The following is a 17,773-nucleotide window of genomic DNA, read 5'->3' on the forward strand; positions in this document are numbered from 1 at the left end:
CTTCCTCCACATCACGGATGAGACCCCCAGCAAGCAGACAGAGAACACTGGCCTTCTTCCCCGACCTTTCCACTATTTTCCTAAGGGGCTCCATCACCCGCCTAACATTGGAGCTACCAATCACTAATAAACCCCTCCCCTCGTGTGCCTGCTCGGACCTTGCTGAAGGAGCGGCCACATGTCCACTCACAGGCAGAGCGGGCGATGCCACATGACCAGCCTCCACATTGACCCTCCGCCTTTTGGGATGTGAATGCCTTTGAACCCACCACTCCCCTTGGGGAGAGGGTGGTCCAGCATCGCCCAGTACCCGCAAAGATGTCTCGACAGCAGGGACCGTGGGTGAAGCATGTAACACCTGGGGTGTACCATGTGACTCCCCACTGCCGCTACACTCAGAGGTAGCAGCCTGAAGACGGCTGACCGTGGCCATCAGCACATTCAGCTGTTCGTGAACAGTGGCCAGCTCCTCCTATGTCCGTACACAGCAGTCACACATCCTATCCATCCTAAAAAATCAACAATTTACTGTAGAGAGTTAAGTAATCAACTTTTAACTAGACTGCTAATTCACTAAAGGTGGCTGATAGCTGACTAAACTGTGGTTACCAGACACTTCTTGCCGGAAACAATGAAAATAAGAACTAACTGTCACTGTACCGTATTCAAAACAAACTCTAAATCTATGGAACACTATTACTAGTAATCGAAAATTAAAGCTTCCTAAAAGCAAAAACACATGGAAAAAGAAGTAACAAGTAAGGAAAACACAGTTAATACTTAAATTTATGTAGCTTGCTGCACAGGAGATGTGAAGCATATGGCAGTTACAACCTCATTTTTTATTGAATATATTAATCTTTACTGTTAGATACAAGGTTACCCTTCAGACAAATGCCTTCAGAAAAAGACTTCCAAACACTTGACTCTATATTCGATGTTAACAAATTCCTCTTCTTAAGAAACTGTGTTCTTGTGACTGTCAGTCTACATTTTGTTTCCTCTTTACTTCCGTCGTCATCATTATTTTATCACCCAGATTACAAAAGTCATCATCTATTTTAGTGTCTCATTTCCTAATCTACTTCCCTCAGCACTGCCTGATTTAATTTGACAATATTCCATTACCCTTGTTTTGCTTTTGTTAATGTCCATCTTATATCTTACTTTCACGACAGCGTCCATCCTGTTCATTTTCAAATCCTTTGCTGTCTCTAACTGAATTACAATGGCTGATTCCACAGGGAAACTGTTGTGCCCAATGACTGTATTCATTTGAAGTAGTAAAGGGTACAGCAAACAGTATGTTATGCTGCTCAGGTGTTTAGTACAAGGGTGAAAAATATCTCAAATATCATTTACCACTTACCTTTGTATGGAAAATGATGTTGGCTGAGAAGCCAGAGCTGGAAGTTAGAGTTACTTTGCCACCCAGTTCAACCCAAGGTACAGAGAGTATAGACCGTGCATATACAGCTGGCAGTGAAAATGTATATTTTTCTTTATGCACGCCTAGGTAAAGATTTATCTCTCCAATCATATTTGCTCCTATTGACATGCCTGAGAAGTTGGATTTGGTCCATATAGATGCATTTAGGCATATGTTTTTAGATGGGCATTCAACATAGAATGCAGTGACTGAAAAAAAGAATGAAAATTATATAGTACAGGAATTAATAGAGATTATTCATTCAAAACAACAAAATTAAAAGTATGTCCCTTCTTTGCATCAGCAAACTACAATGATTCTGAAACATTCTTGCATTTACCTAGGTGACATATATGAAACTGGCATTCAAAATACTTAATCTACGATAGAAATTAATTGTTCATATAAAATACTTCAGACAACCTACACCAACTCTGCACAGCTTTTAGAGTTGCGAATTTCTTTTGTTGTTCTCTAAAATAATATTAAATTTCTAACAAAAAAGAAAAATAATGCTCATTCACTGAAGATCAGGGAATTATTTAATATCAAAGGGAGGAAAGAACATAGAATGTGTAGAAAAACAGAAAATCATTAAGAGTAAAGTAAGAATAATTTTGACAAATAATCTCTACTAATAATAAAATTGCAAGACTGTTGTGTCTGTCTCTGACTGAACACGCTAACCTCCAAAACTACTATAGGAATTTTCATGGAGTTTTCATAGGTAACTTGAGCATAGCTTGGGGCAACATATGGACTTTATTTCATCAAAATCAAAACACACAAAAAAAAAGATATTTTAATTTAAAATTTTGTATATAGGTGTCTGCAAAGCTAGGGTACACAGATATACTGATTTTGCTTTGTGCACTAAAAATTTCACAAATTTGCTTTGCTTCTTTCAATATGTTTTATTTATATTTGACTTCATGGCTAGGAAAAATGAATTTATTTAGTTTGCTCTGTGATTTGGGTGCCTGCTTGTTAAATTTTGATTTTTTTGTTTATGAATAAAACTATCTAGAAAACAGTCAAGTCTTTCTGAATACACCAGAATAGATAAAAGACTGAGGATTATGCAGTCTCAAGATCCAATGAAGATTGCGAGGTGCGACATGCTGTGGCTCTAAAGCATTAGGCTCAACTCGCTCTATGGGAACTCCTCCTGAAAGTGAGGTGCGACAAAGTAACCTCTGGTGTGCCACAGGGGAGTGTTATGGGACAATTGCTTTTCACAATATATATAAATGACCTTGTTGATAGTGTTGGAAGTTCCATGCGGATTTTCGCAAATGATGCTGTGGTATACAGAGAAGTTGCAGCATTAGAAAATTTCAGCGAATATATTACAGGTATCGAATATATTGCTTCCCCCTACTTATACCTCCCGAGGAGATCACGAATGTAAAATCAGAGAGATTTGAGCGCTCACGGAAGTTTTCTGGCAGTCGTTCTTCCCGTGAACCGTACGCGACTGGAACGGGACAGGGAGGTAATGACAGTGGCATGTAAAGTGCCCTCCGCCACACTCCGTTGGGTGGCTTGTGGAGTATAAATGTAGATGTAGATGTGCATTATCTCACTCCTCATAAGCCTTCACTCAAAGATGCTGTAAGTTACTTCTCTTCAACTTATCATCATAGAAGTACATTTTAAGCACCCTACAGTAGTGTTTGTAATGGGCTACTGTAGCCTGACTGTGACTACTCCTAACGTAAGTTTCACGGAAGCTCAAAATTTAGTGCGGATGTCTATGCGAGATGCTTTTAATAGTTTCCCCCAATGAAACATTGTCTCAAAATATGGTAGAAAAATCAAAGAGATTCTGGTCATATGTAAAGTACACCAGTGGCAAAAAACAGTTTATACCATTACTGAGCGATAGCGATGGAAATGTTACGGATGATGGAGTCACTAAAGCAGAGTTACTAAATACAGTTTCCCATAATTCCTTCACGAAAGAAGATGAAGTAAATGTTCCAGAATTCAAAACCAGAACAGCCGTTAGCATGAGTGACATTAAAGTAGGTATCTTAGGTGTTATGAAACAACTCAAATACCTTAAGAAAGGCAAGTCTTCCAGTCCAGATGGTATACCAATCAGGTTCCCTTCAGAGTATGCAGACACAATAGCGCCTTTCTTAGCTATCATATACAACCACTAACTTGACGAAAAGTCTGTTCCTAAAAACTGGAAAGTAGCACAGGTCACACCAATACTCAAGAAAGGAAATAGGAGTATCCCATTGAATTACAGACCCATATCACTGACCTCAATTTGCAGTAGGATTTTGGAGCATCTACTGTACTTGAACATTACGAATCACCCTGAAGAAAATGACTTATTGATACATAACCAACACGGATTCTGAAAATATTGTTCTTGTATAACACAGCTAGCTCTTTACTCCCATGAAGTAATGAGTGCTGTCAACAAGGAATCTCAAATCGATTCCATATTCCTAGATGTCCAGAAGGCTTTTGATACCACTCCTCACAAGCGACTATTAATCAAATTGTGTGGATATGGAGTATCGTCTCAGTTGTGAGACTGGATTCGTGGTTTCCTCTCAGAGAGGATAGACAGTAAATCGTTGAGTAGAACAGAAGTGATGTCTGGCATTCCTCAAGGTAGTGTAACAGGCCTTCAGCTGTTCCTGATTTACATAAATGATCTAGGTGATAATCTGAGCAGCCCCCTTAGACTGTTTGCAGATGACGCTGTAATTTAGCATCTAGTAAAATAATCAGATGATCAATTCCAATTACAAAATGATCTAGAGAGAATTTCTGTATGGTGTGAAAAGTGGCAATTGGCACTAAACAAAGAAAAGTTTGAGGTCATCCACATGGGTACTAAAAGAAATCTGATAAATTTTGCGTATATGATAAATCGCACAAATCTAAGGACTGTCAATTCGACTAAATTCCTAGGAATTACAATTACGAGCAACTTAAATTGGAAAGACCACATAGATAACACTGTGGGGAAGGCGAAACAAAGACTGCGCTTTGTTGTCAGAACACTTAGAAGATGTGACAAACCCACTAAAGAGACAGCCTACATTACACCTGTCCATCCTCTGCTGGAATACTGCGGCGCAGTATGCAGTATGGGATCCTTATCAGTTAGGATTGACGGAGGACATCGAAAAAGTGCAAAGAAGGGCAGCTCGTTTCATGTTATCGCACAATAGGGGTGAGAGTGTCACTGATATGATACACGAGTTGGGGTGGCAGTCACTGAAACAAACGTAGTTTTCTTTGCGGCGAGATCTATTTACAAAATTTCTATCACCAACTAACTTCCTCTTTTGAATGCGAAAATATTTTGTTGACACCCACCTATGTAGGGAGAAATGATCATCATAATAAAATAAGAGAATGGAAAGATTTAGGTGTTCCTTTTTCCCACACACCATTCAAGATTGGAATGGTTGAGAAGTAGTATGAAAACTGTTTGATGAACCCTCTGGCAGGCACTTATGTGTGAATTGCAGAGTAACCATGTAGCTCTAGATGTAGATATAATTCCTGCTTTGTTCTACATGATATCCTTATCCCACTTGTCAGCCACCTGGACTGCCTTGTACTGCTAGTACCCCATTTAGAATGTTCTAATGGAAAGCAACTCTCAAAGAGCATGAGAAATGTGTTAAGGAAAGCATTATATTTGTCATCTATGTTATGGGCACTATAAACATCTTGCCACTCTTGTTCCTTGATGAGATTTAAAGAACTCTCCATTGCTGCTGGATTAACTTTCCTACATAGCTTGTAATTATATGTGACATTTGACTGAGTACAAAAGTGTTTTAGTGTTAAAATTTGTGCATCATGGTCTGAAACACCATTCACCCTAACTAACAGAATGCCCATCTAGTAATGACGAATTAATATAAATATTGTCTGTGGCTGTGCTACTGTTCCCCTGCACACTAGTTGGAAAACATACAGTCTGCATCTGATCATATGAATTTAGATCCACCAACATCCTTTTTCTTGCACTATCATATATAAAATTTAAATTGAAGTCACTACATATAACTAATTTCTGGTACTTCCTACAAAGTGAATTAAGAACCCACTCTAGCTTGAGCAGAAATGCTCTGAAGTCGGAGATGTTGTTGTTGTTGTTGTTGTTGTTGTTGTTGTTGTTGTGGCCTTCAGTCCTGAGACTGGTTTGATGCAGCTCTCCATGCTACTCTACCCTGTGCAAGCTTCTTCATCTCCCAGTACCTACTGCAACCTACATCCTTCTGAATCTGCTTAGTGTATTCATCTCTTGGTCTCCCTCTACGACTTTTACCCTCCACGCTGCCCTGCAATACTAAATTGGTGATCCCTTGATGCCTCAGAACATGTCCTACCAACCGATCCCTCTTCTTCTGGTCACGTTGTGCCACAAACTTCTCTTCTCCCCAATCCTATTCAATACTTCCTCATTAGTTATGTGATCTACCCATCTAATCTTCAGCATTCTTCTGTAGCACCACATTTCGAAAGCTTCTATTCTCTCCTTGTCCAAACTATTTATCATCCATGTTTCACTTCCATACATGGCTACACTCCATACAAATACTTTCAGAAATGACTTCCTGACACTTAAATCTATACTCGATGTTAACAAATTTCTCTTCTTCAGAAACGCTTTCCTTGCCATTGCCAGTCTACATTTTATATCCTCTCTACTTCGACCACCATCAGTTATTTTGCTCCCCAAATAGCAAAACTCCTTTACTACTTTAAGTGTCTCATTTCCTAATCTAATTCCCTCAACAACACCCGACTTAATTCGACTGCATTCCATTATCCTCGTTTTGCTTTTGTTGATGTTCATCTTATATCCTCCTTTCAAGACCCTACCCATTCCATTAAACTGCTCTTCCAAGTCCTTTGCTGTCTTTGACAGAATTACAATGTCATCGGCGAACCTCAAAGTTTTTATTTCTTCTCCATGGATTTTAAAGCCAACTCCGAATTTTTCTTTTGTTTCCTTTACTGCTTGCTCAATATACAGATTGAATAACATTGGGGAGAGGCTAAAACCCTGTCTTACTCCCTTCCCAACAACTGCTTCCCTTTCATGCCCCTCGACTCTTATAACTGCCATCTGGTTTCTGTACAAATTGTAAATAGCCCTTCGCTCCCTGTATTTTACCCCTGCCACCTATAGAATTTGAAAGACAGTATTCCAGTCAACATTGTCAAAAGTTTTCTCTAAGTCTACAAATGCTAGAAACGTAGGTTTGCCTTTCCTTAATCTTTCTTCTAAGATAAGTCGTAAGGTCAGTATTGTCTCACGTGTTCCAGTATTTCTACGGAATCCAAACTGATCTTCCCCGAGATCGGCTTCTACTAGTTTTTCCATTCGTCTGTAAAGAATTCGTGTTGGTATTTTGCAGCTGTGGCTTATTAAACTGATAGTTCGGTAATTTTCACATCTGTCAACACCTGCTTTCTTTGGGATTGGAATTATTATATTCTTCTTGAAGTCTGAGGGTATTTCGCCTGTCTCATACATCTTGCTCACCAGATGGTAGAGTTTTGTCAGGACTGGCTCTCCCAAGGCCATCAGTAGTTCCAATGGAATGTTGTCTACTCCGGGGGCCTTGTTTCGACTCAGGTCTTTCAGTGCTCTGTCAAACTCTTCACGCAGTATCGTATCTCCCATTTCATCTTCATCTACATCCTCTTCCATTTCCACAATATTGTCCTCAAGTACATCGCCCTTGTATAGACCCTCTATATACTCCTTCCACCTTTCTGCTTTCCCTTCTTTGCTAAGAACTTGGTTTCCATCTGAGCTCTTGATGTTTATACAAGTGGTTCTTGTATCTCCAAAGGTCTCTTTAATTTTCCTGTAGGCAGTATCTATCTTACCCCTAGTGAGATAAGGCTCTACCACCTTACATTTGTCCTCTGGCCATCCCTGCTTAGCCATTTTGCACTTCCTGTCGATCTCATTTTTGAGACGTTTGTATTCCTTTTTGCCTGCTTCATTTACTGCATTTTTATATTTTCTTCTTTCATCAATTAAATTCAGTATTTCTTCTGTTACCCAAGGATTTCTACTAGTCCTCATCTTTTTACCTACTTGATCCTCTGCTGCCTTCACTACTTGATCCCTCAAAGCTACCCATTCTTCTTCTACTGTATTTCTTTCCCCCATTCCTGGCAATTGTTCCCTTATGCTCTCACTGAAACTCTGTACAACCTCTGGTTCTTTCAGTTTATCCAGGTCCCATCTCCTTAAGTTCCCACCTTTTTGCAGTTTCTTCAGTTTTAATCTACAGGTCATAACCAATAGATTGTGGTCAGAGTCCACATCTGCCCCTGGAAACATCTTACAATTTAAAACCTGGTTCCTAAATCTCTGTCTTACCATTATATACTCTATCTGATACCTTTTAGTATCTCCAGGGTTCTTCCATGTATACAACCTTCTTTCATGATTCTTAAACCAAGTGTTAGCTATGATTAAGTTGTGCTCTGTGCAAAATTCTACCAGGCGGCTTCCTCTTTCATTTCTTAGCCCCAATCCATATTCACCTACTACGTTTCCTTCTCTCCCTTTTCCTACTACCGAATTCCAGTCACCCATGAATATTAAATTTTTTTTACCCTTCACTATCTGAATAATTTCTTTTATTTCATCATACATTTCTTCAATTTCTTCGTCATCTGCAGAGCTAGTTGGCATATAAACTTTTACTACTGTAGTAGGTGTGGGCTTCGTATCCATCTTGGCAACAATAATGCGTTCACTATGCTGTTTGTAGTAGCTTACCCGCATTCCTATTTTCCTATTCATTATTAAACCTACTCCTGCATTACCCCATTTGATTTTGTGTTTATAACCCTGTAGTCACCTGACCAGAAGTCTTGTTCCTCCTGCCACCGAACTTCACTAATTCCCGCTATATCTAACTTTAACCTATCCATTTCCCTTTTTAAATTTTCTAACCTACCTGCCCGATTAAGTGATCTGACATTCCACGCTCCGATCCATGGAATGCCAGTTTTCTTTCTCCTGATAACAACATCCTCTTGAGTAGTCCCCGCCCGGAGATCCGAATGGGGGACTATTTTACCTCCAGAATATTTTACCCAAGAGGACGCCATCATCATTTAATCATACAGTAAAGCTGCATGCCCTCGGGAAAAATTACAGCCGTAGTTTCCCCCTGCTTTCAGCCGTTCGCAGTACCAGCACAGCAAGGCTGTTTTGGTTATTGTTACAAGGCCAGATCAGTCAATCATCCAGACTGTTGCCCTTGCAAGTACTGAAAAGGCTGCTGCCCCTCATCAGGAACCACATGTTTGTCTGGCCTCTCAACAGATACCCCTCCGTTGTGGGTGCACCTACGGTACGGCTATCTGTATCGCTGAGGCACGCAAGCCTCCCCACCAACGGCAAGGCCCATGGTTCATGGGGGGAGGAACTCGGAGATATGTGACCTATAAACAACAACAATTAGAAGTTTAGTTTCACTAAATTCAACTGCCCCTGCACAACATTCAAATACCTGTTCAGTGCAGTGCCATGATACATCTATGGACTTAAATGGAATACTGCCCCGCCCCCCCCCTTTTTTTTAAAAAAAAAAAAAAAAAACGTACATGGCCACTCCCCCACCCCGCAAGGGACTCCTTGAAAAACAGCCAGCTAATCTGTATCCTGGTAAAGGAAGCCTCCAAATTGTCAAATTATTTAAGTGGTGTTCTGATACACCAATAATTTCAGAGTCAACATCTATAAGCGGGGCATTACGAACGTAGTGCGGGACAATACGTTGAGAATTTGGGTTTCGCGGGAGGCATGCCAGAGATAAATCCCTGCAGTCGCGCTATCCTCTGTGTCCTCGGTGGCTCAGATGGATAGAGCTTCTGCCATGTAAGCAGGAAATCCCGGGTTCGAGTACCGGTCGGGGCACACATTTTCACCTGTCCCCGTTGACGTATATCAACCAGTAAGCAGCTAAGGGTGTTCATTTCATTGTAATTTCAGTTCATTAACTATATCTCTAATACCTCTTATATTTAGATGAAATATGCTAATTCCTTCTATACTTAGAAACATGACATCCTCTGAAGGTGAGCCCTTTGTTAGAGGTACTTCCTTTAAGCAGGTATACCTATCAGCTGACTTCAATCTAAAAAAGGTGCAGCTCTAACACCGACCACTACAGGAATTTTTCCATGAATGATCCCACCACCACCACCACCACCACCACCACCCATTAAACTGTGACCTATAAGCTTTGCCAGCCTCCCCTTCCCAAACCTATTGAGATGCACGGAATTCCCAGTGAAACCAGATCTACTGATAGACTCAACTGGCACCACTGAAATGTGCCCATGCCCTCTGCCATCAGTGACCTGAACTCTCCTAATATATAAAGGCTTTTCCAATCAATCACATCTACAACTGATGATTTGGGTGCATTCCTCATGACATCATTCTATAATAATATGTCTAGACAATTAATCTAGTAAATGAATGCAGCAGCACACAGCTAACACTGTACCCTAAAATCAAGAGATTTTCCTTTAATGTTTGATGAGCATCCTTGAAATACTCTTATGATTATTAAATTAACCTGTAACAAAGCACACTGCTGTTCTTTGGATATTCTACATCTCCTCTGTAAATTCCACCAGGTAAATGTACCATACTGCAGAGCAACAATCAAGAACTGGTTGAATTTGGGCTTTGTAGGTTGCCTCCTTCGTGATTGAACTTCACTTCTGTTCTTCCAATGAATCTCAGTCTCGCATCTGCCTTTTCTAAAACTTTATTTGTATGGTTGTTCCAATTTAAATTGCTCTCCATGCACATTCCCAGATGTTTGATGGTTATGTCTGTTTCAAGTGACACAGCACCAAATATATGCATCATCACAAATGAACATGATGGAGTATCTGACGCTATCGAACAGTAATTTATATATATCATGAATAGCAACTGTGAATGACACTCCTCATATTAAGGCACACCATTTATAGATTTTGATAAATTCATATATTTATGATGAATTCTTGCCATCCAAGATCGTGTATTGGGTTCTATTCAGGAAAAAATGTCCAAGCCAATTACCTCTGTGCTTGTATATATGTGATCAGTTGACCCTGTGATATGGTGCTTAGTTCCTTTCAGATATACTGGATGGATGGAACCTGTATATTCATCAATACCATTTGCAAGATATCATATTTGGGGAAAAAATTAGGAATGGCATTTACATAAGTGTGATTTCTTTAATCTGCTCCAAGTTTTGGAGAGATACCATCCCCTGCCCCCTTTCCTCCTCCTCCTGAATCATGTCTTACAAAAGACGTTTGAGCTAAATGTGAGGTATGAAGGGGACTTATTTTGCCACAAATGCAATGTGAAACTCTGCAGGAAATTTGTTAGAACACTTGACGTACCTATTTCTTTGCCAATTATCTGAGAGTTTGTGAAACAGTCAAATGATTATAGGTCATAATACCCTATCTGCCCAAATGCTTAGTTTTTAAATTTAGATTTTATTTTACATCAACTCAATTTCGACTCCTGAACATTCAGTGTGTGTTTAATTATAGATTTTGAACCTTTAAGCAATGTTAAAATGCAATTAATTTTCCTAAAATTATTTGAAAAACTGATTAATAATATCTGACTGTGGAAGCTATTTATGCCATTACATACAGTCCATCTAATTAATGAGCTATTATTAGATTTTGTCTGTTAATTGGTTTGTGCAGAATTTTCTGACCATTACAATTAAGCTGTGATGAAACTTCTTCATCCTTTATAGCCCTGCATGCAATGAACCTGTTCAGTGTACATCAAGTGGTAAGTTGAAATTTACATAAAAACTTTTTCACATGTCAAATCCACAATACATGTTGTTATTTTATTTTGACTGTAGTTTGTTGGTAAAACTTGTCTCTTTTCTGGCAAAGCTTCAAAAGCCAGCATGCTACAACGCCAAGTAAGGTAGCTGGCAGAAAATGCACTCCTTTATATTCTGAATTTATTGACGGTCTCCACCGCCAATAATGTGGCTCTCCCCGGCAACATTTTTCAAATTAAATTCACATCCAGCTACAGCCACATGAGCACAGTACTTTCATGCTACTCAGTTCAAGCAGTCTCTTCAATGATTCTAAAAATGAATGGGGTAGATAATAAAAACACTCTGTTACTAATCTTTGTCCATCTCATCTATTTTAGTCAATATAAGTTCATGGTTTGACTGAAATTTGATAAGCACAAATACCAAGGGCACATTAAGGAGTCACCTTTTCAACGAAGTTGTGAAAGGAGGAAGACACTATGCACTGCGGATCACAAATTTAAACCAACTGCCAGCAATATCCATGGACTTTTCCATAAAATTTGTCTGTTCATTCAAAATTATCTAGCAACAACTAATTCTATACACTGTGAGAAAGGGACACTACCACAAAAGAAACCACGCATGACCTCACAGTTAAGATACGCTTGTAAGAAATGATTTGTAAGCCAATACAAGAAACAGACTAAACAACACTGGAAACAGGCCGTTCTCTCTTCCAAACAACCATAGAATAGTAGGAGATCATGGTATGACATGAGGATGAAAAAGAAGGAGTGAAGAGCACTTACTTTATTGCTACAGTGACCTGCTCCACGACTTGTAAAAATGTCTTCCTTTTCTGTCTTACTTTAGAAGAAAATGATAGTGTAGAGTTCTATAAATCAATAGCCATTAATAAATGGGTAACAAACATGGTCATTAAGAGTCTCTGACAGTGTCCAAACACACCTGATTTCAATATAATTTTTTTTAAAAATAATAAAGGGGCTATTATGAGCCAGTGTTCACAACAGAAGATGTTTCCCAGTACATGAATCTCACACAATAATTTGTTTCATTACAAAAAAAAATCAGAGCTAAACTTTGAAAAAATATTATCTTCAACACATCACAATCATAATGCACATTGATCAATTCGTTAGCTGGTTGCTTAATTTCATATTCCATCTATTATTTAAGCAGTTTGTACTGCAGTGATGTTGAATGAGTAAGATTAAATGCCATCTGTCATTACTATATTTATATTTAACAATAAAAGAAAACTTTTTGGCTACTATACAATACATATCAGTAGCCTTACTTACGAATCTGTCTACAAGAAAGGAAGACTTAGTCAGAAGAAACAATTTTAACTTTGATTAAAAATTTGCTTCACTACTTGCTGGAAATTTGATACTCATATTACACAGTTATCATTATACTTATATTAGAAAATGATTAAGGAACTTTGTGACTACATATTACAGACCTGACCTATTGACAGGTTTAGTGCAAAATAATGGCTGGCTCTGAGCGCTATGCGACTTAACTTCTGAGGTCATCAGTCGCCTAGAACTTAGAACTAATTAAACCTAACTAACCTAAGGACATCACATACATCCATGCCCGAGGCAGGATTCGAACCTGTGACCGTAGCGGCCGCGCAGTTCCAGACTGTAGTGCCTAGAACTGCACGGCCACTCTGGCCAGCGCAAAATAATGAAGAATGGAGTTTTATATCTAACAGTGTTATAGCTGCAAACTTTACTATTCTTTTTAAACTGCACTAGATTATTTTATGATGAATTTGATTAGTGAACACAACTTTCTGAAGAGGCCGCCCACATGAAGACTATAGGTGAACATCTATTATTCCCAAATGAAAAAGTTTCTGACAAACTTTAAGCATACAAAATCTATCCACAACCTAGGCACTGAATTGCAGAAACAGTTTATTAATCTAATTGTGCCCTAACAGTGGGCACCTACAACTATTATTAGATGCATAGATGGTAACTGGAGATACATCAAATATATGGATGTCACTTCGGGAATGTCTACCACACAGGCATGAAAAAGCTTGGTCCATGTGGAGGTCAATGAAAATACCAGACACCAGTGTTGGCAGTCACAAGGACAACCAAAGAAATGAGTCTTTCTTATGTGATTGGGCCACCTTCCTGCTTCTTGGTCTACTGGTTAGTGTTACTAATGCAGAGAGAATGGGGTTTATTTGTGATGACCACCTCAGAGTTTTTTGTTGGGAAAATGTCTGACTTGGCATTTATTCATACTCAGCCTCTCAGAGGCCAAATAAGTTTAATAAAAATATTAGTGAAACTGACATGAAAAATGCAAAAGTGCCAACAAATTTAAAGGCTTGCACCAACTTGAAAGCCATACAACATTTTTTAATGCTGTACTTGTGTCTCATTCCATAGAACATGTCCTTTCCTTGAGAAAATGGTGGTAAGTGAAAGTAATACTACAACAGTAGTAATTTTTTTATTTTGCATAGAAATAATTGAAGATCAGTAATGCTATTGCTGATTCTATGGTCTTCAGTCTGAAAACTGGTAAGATACAGTTCTTAATTCTAGTTTATCCTGTGCAAGCCTTTTCATCTCTGCAAACTGCAACCTACATCCATGTGAAACTACTTGTTGTAACCAAGCCTTTGTCTCCCTCTACTACTCTACTATTTTTGCTCCCGTAAACTTCAGTCCATTGCCAGATTAAGTATTCTTTGATGCCTTGAGATGTGTCATATCAACTGATCTCTTCTTCTAGTCAAGCTTTAGCATACATTCCTTTTATCACCAATTCAGTATCTTCTCATTAGTTATGCGATCTATCCATCTAGCCTTCAGCATTCTTCTGTAGAACAACATTTCAAAAACTTTTATTCTCTTCCTGTCTGAATCATTTATCATCCATGTGTCACTTCTGTGCAAGGTTACACTCCAGACAAATACCTTCGGAAAAGACTTCCTCACACACGAATTTATGTTCAACGTTAACAAACTATTCTTTTTCAGAAACGTTTCTCTTGGTATTGTGTCTGCATTTTATATCATCAGTTCTTTGGCTGCCCGAACATCAAAATTCGTCTACCACCTTCAGCGTCATCATCCTAATTTAATTCCTTCGGCATTATCTGATTTGATTCAACTACTTTCCATTAGTGGTGCTTTATCTTTTTTGATCCTCATCTTATGACCTCTTTTCAAGGCACCATCCAGTCTTTTCATCTGATCTTCCAACTCCTTTGCCGTCTCTGCCAGTATAACAATATCACCGGTAACATCAAAGTCTTTATTTCCTCTATTCCAAATTTCTCTTTGGTTTCTTTTACTGCTTGCTCAGTGTACAGACAATAATATTGGGGATAAGCTACAACATTATCTCATTCCTTTCTCAACTACTGCTTCCCTTTCATGACATTTGACTTACTACTGTAGTACAGTTTCTATACAAGTTGCAGATAACCCTTTGCTCCCTGTATTTTAACCCTGCTAGTCTGAAACTTCCAAAGAGTCTATTCCTGTCAACATCGCGAAAAGCCCGTCTTCAGCCTATCTTGTAAGACAAGTTGTAGTGCCAGTACGGCCTCGCATGTTCCTACATTTATTCAGAACTCAGACTTACATTCCCTGAGATTGGCTAGTACCATTTTTTCCATTCTTTTGTATATAATTTGGGTCAGTATTTTGCAACTTATTAAACTGGTGGTTCTGTGATATTTATACCTGTCAAGACCTGTGCTATTTGGAATTGGAATACATTCTTCTGTGGGTAATCTTCATGTCTCAAATATCTTTCATACCAGATGGAATCTTTTCCTTTATGGTATATTCTCCCAAAGCTCTCATTAATTTTGAGGGAATGTTGTCTACTCTAGGTACCTTGTTTCAATTTATGTCTTTCAGCGATCTATCAAATATTTTTCACAGTATATTTCCTACTACTTCCTCTTCTCTTTACATTAGATTGTACCCAAGTTTGTTTTCTTTGAAAGGCAGAAGGAATATATAAACAGGCTATATAGTCTTCCCTTTTTTGCTTACTACTGGCATTTTTATATTTTCTCCCCTCGCCAGTTAAATTCTGTATTTCCATGCGTTGTTGCCATTTTTTGGGGTGCACTCAGCCTCGTGATGCCAATTAAATAGCTACTCGACTGAATAGTAGTGGCTTCAGTCAAGAATACCATCATAACCAGGAGAGCGGTGTGCTGACCCCACACCCCTCCTATCCACATTCTCCACTGAGGATGACACGGCGGTCGGATGGTGCTGATAGGCCACTCGTGGCCTGAAGACAGAGTGCTTTTATCTCAGATATTATACAATGGCTTCTGCTGGCCTTTTTCTTTTTGATGATATCATCATCTGCAAACATCACTATTTCATCTTCCCTTCCACCTTCTATTGTGTTCCTTTTCCTCATTTCAGTCACTCACAGATTAATGCTCCCTTTGGAATATTTTAACTTATTGATAAGTCCATTGCTTGATTTTCTACCTTTCTGCAATTCATTTAGTTGGTTGGTTGGTTGGTTTATAAGAGAGGGGGGGGGAGCAGGGGAGGGGGGGGGGGAGGAACCTAACTGCTAGGTCACTGTCCCTCGTTCCAATTAAAATAATTCCACAGGGGTGGGAGCAAAATAAGCAAGACATACAAAACACAGCTGGAAGAAAAGAGAAATCCACAAGAATGACAGAAGGTCAACAAACACTAAAATGGACAAAATCGGACAAGAAAACCACAGAGAGATGGAAGAAACATGTAGAAGACATCAAAACGAGAGAGCAGATTACCGTGGCTCATTCATCATGAGTATAAAAAGGAGAAGCCAGCCACTCTGCAACACATTAAAACCTCCACCCTAAAAGTACTAGGCTGGAGGACATGTTGGGACAAAGCACATGCGCTAAAACTTAGATCAAAGGATAAAATCCACCCTCATGAATACAACGTAAAACTAAAGCTGCTGTTGTGGCATTGTCACTCAACACTGAAGGTAGGTTGCTGGGAAAGTTAAAAGTCCGTCAAAGAGTGGCTAAAAGTGGGCAGTCCAGCAAGAGATGGACGACCGTCACTTGTGAGCCACAGTGACACCAAGGTGGGTCCTCGTCACAGAGGAGGTAACCATGCATTAGCCACGTATGGCCAATGCAGAGCCAGCAGAGGACAACTGATTCCCTGCAAGAGGACCACATGGAAGACTTCCATACATTCATAGTCTCCTTAATGACACGCAGTTTGTTGTGAGTACTGTTATACCATTCCGTCTCCCAAAGCCGAAAAACCCAACGGCGTAACACAAAACACAGGTCAATTTTGGAGATACCCATCTCAGAAGCAGATTCTACATAGCCTGTTTGGCCAGCCTGTCTGCAAGTTCATTGCCTGTGATTCCGACGTGTCCTGGGGTCCACACAAACACCACTGAACAACGAGATTGTTCCAGGTCATAGATGGACTCCTGAATGGATTCTACCAAAGGATGGCAAGGGTAGCAATGATCGTGATAGCTTGTAGGCTGCTCAAGGAGTCAGTACACTGGAGAAATGACTCACCAGTGCATGAGTGGATGTGCTCAAGAACATGAGATATGGCCACCAGCTCTGCAGTGAAACCACTGCAGCCATCTGGCAAGGAGTGCTGTTCAATATGTCCTCCATGGACATACGCAAAGTCTATCAGGCACTGAAAACCAGTCGTAAGAATCGATATGTCTCCATTACAGTGAGTGGATTGTCATTAACGTAAAGTTCTGGTTCTGGATGAACGGTGTGACGCCGACACAAATGCATGACACATGACTTCATAGCTGAAAACTGGAAGCCGTTGGCTAGAGCCCATGACTGCACCTTGTGAATGACTCCCTGTAGGTGCCGCTCAGCAACACCAGTACTGGAGGAGCAGTACGAAAAGCAGAAGTCATCCCCAAACACAGAAGGTGAGACCGACGGCCCTACAGCTGCTGCTACACCGTTAATAGCCACTAAAAATAAAGAGACACTCAATACGGAGCCCTGCAGAATGCCATCCTCCTGATTACGGGATACCGGGTGGATTGGGGGGACTATGGGAGGCAGGGACTTTGACATGGAAAGTACGGAGCGACAGGAAGTTTAGAATAAAAAAATCGGGAGCGGGCCCCGGAGACCCCACTCATACAATGTGGCAAGGCTATGATATCGGCAGGTCAAAAAAGATGTCAACCAGATGTTGGCATCTGGAAAAGGCTGTTCGGATGGCAGACTCAAGGGACACAAGAGTATCAGTGGTAGAGCGACCCTGGCGGAAGCCGCCCTGACATGGAGCCAGTAGGCCATGTGACTCCAGGACCCAACCCAACTGCCGACACACCATATGTTCCAGCAGTTTACAAAGGTAGTTGGTGAGGCTGATGGGCCGGTAGCTATCCACATGAAGCAGGTTTTGATCAGGTTTGAGCACCAGAATGATGGTGCTCTCCTGCCATTGCAATGAAAAGACACCATCAC

The 17,773-nt window shown here is 39.9% G+C and overlaps 1 protein-coding gene across 3 annotated transcripts in view; it reads right to left on the minus strand.

Annotated features, from left to right (window-relative positions):
* Window positions 1-17,773, minus strand: part of LOC126248665 (oxysterol-binding protein-related protein 11-like) — a 222,608-nt gene that overhangs the window by 52,600 nt on the left and 152,235 nt on the right. For all 3 annotated transcript variants that reach the window (XM_049949883.1, XM_049949881.1, XM_049949882.1), the window contains one exon: window positions 1,370-1,638. In XM_049949883.1, the coding sequence (XP_049805840.1) occupies window positions 1,370-1,638 (269 nt within the window). The remainder of the gene's footprint in view (window positions 1-1,369; window positions 1,639-17,773) is intronic.

The sequence above is a fragment of the Schistocerca nitens genome, chromosome 3, assembly GCF_023898315.1.
Source record: "Schistocerca nitens isolate TAMUIC-IGC-003100 chromosome 3, iqSchNite1.1, whole genome shotgun sequence".
Classification (NCBI taxonomy): domain Eukaryota; kingdom Metazoa; phylum Arthropoda; class Insecta; order Orthoptera; family Acrididae; genus Schistocerca; species Schistocerca nitens.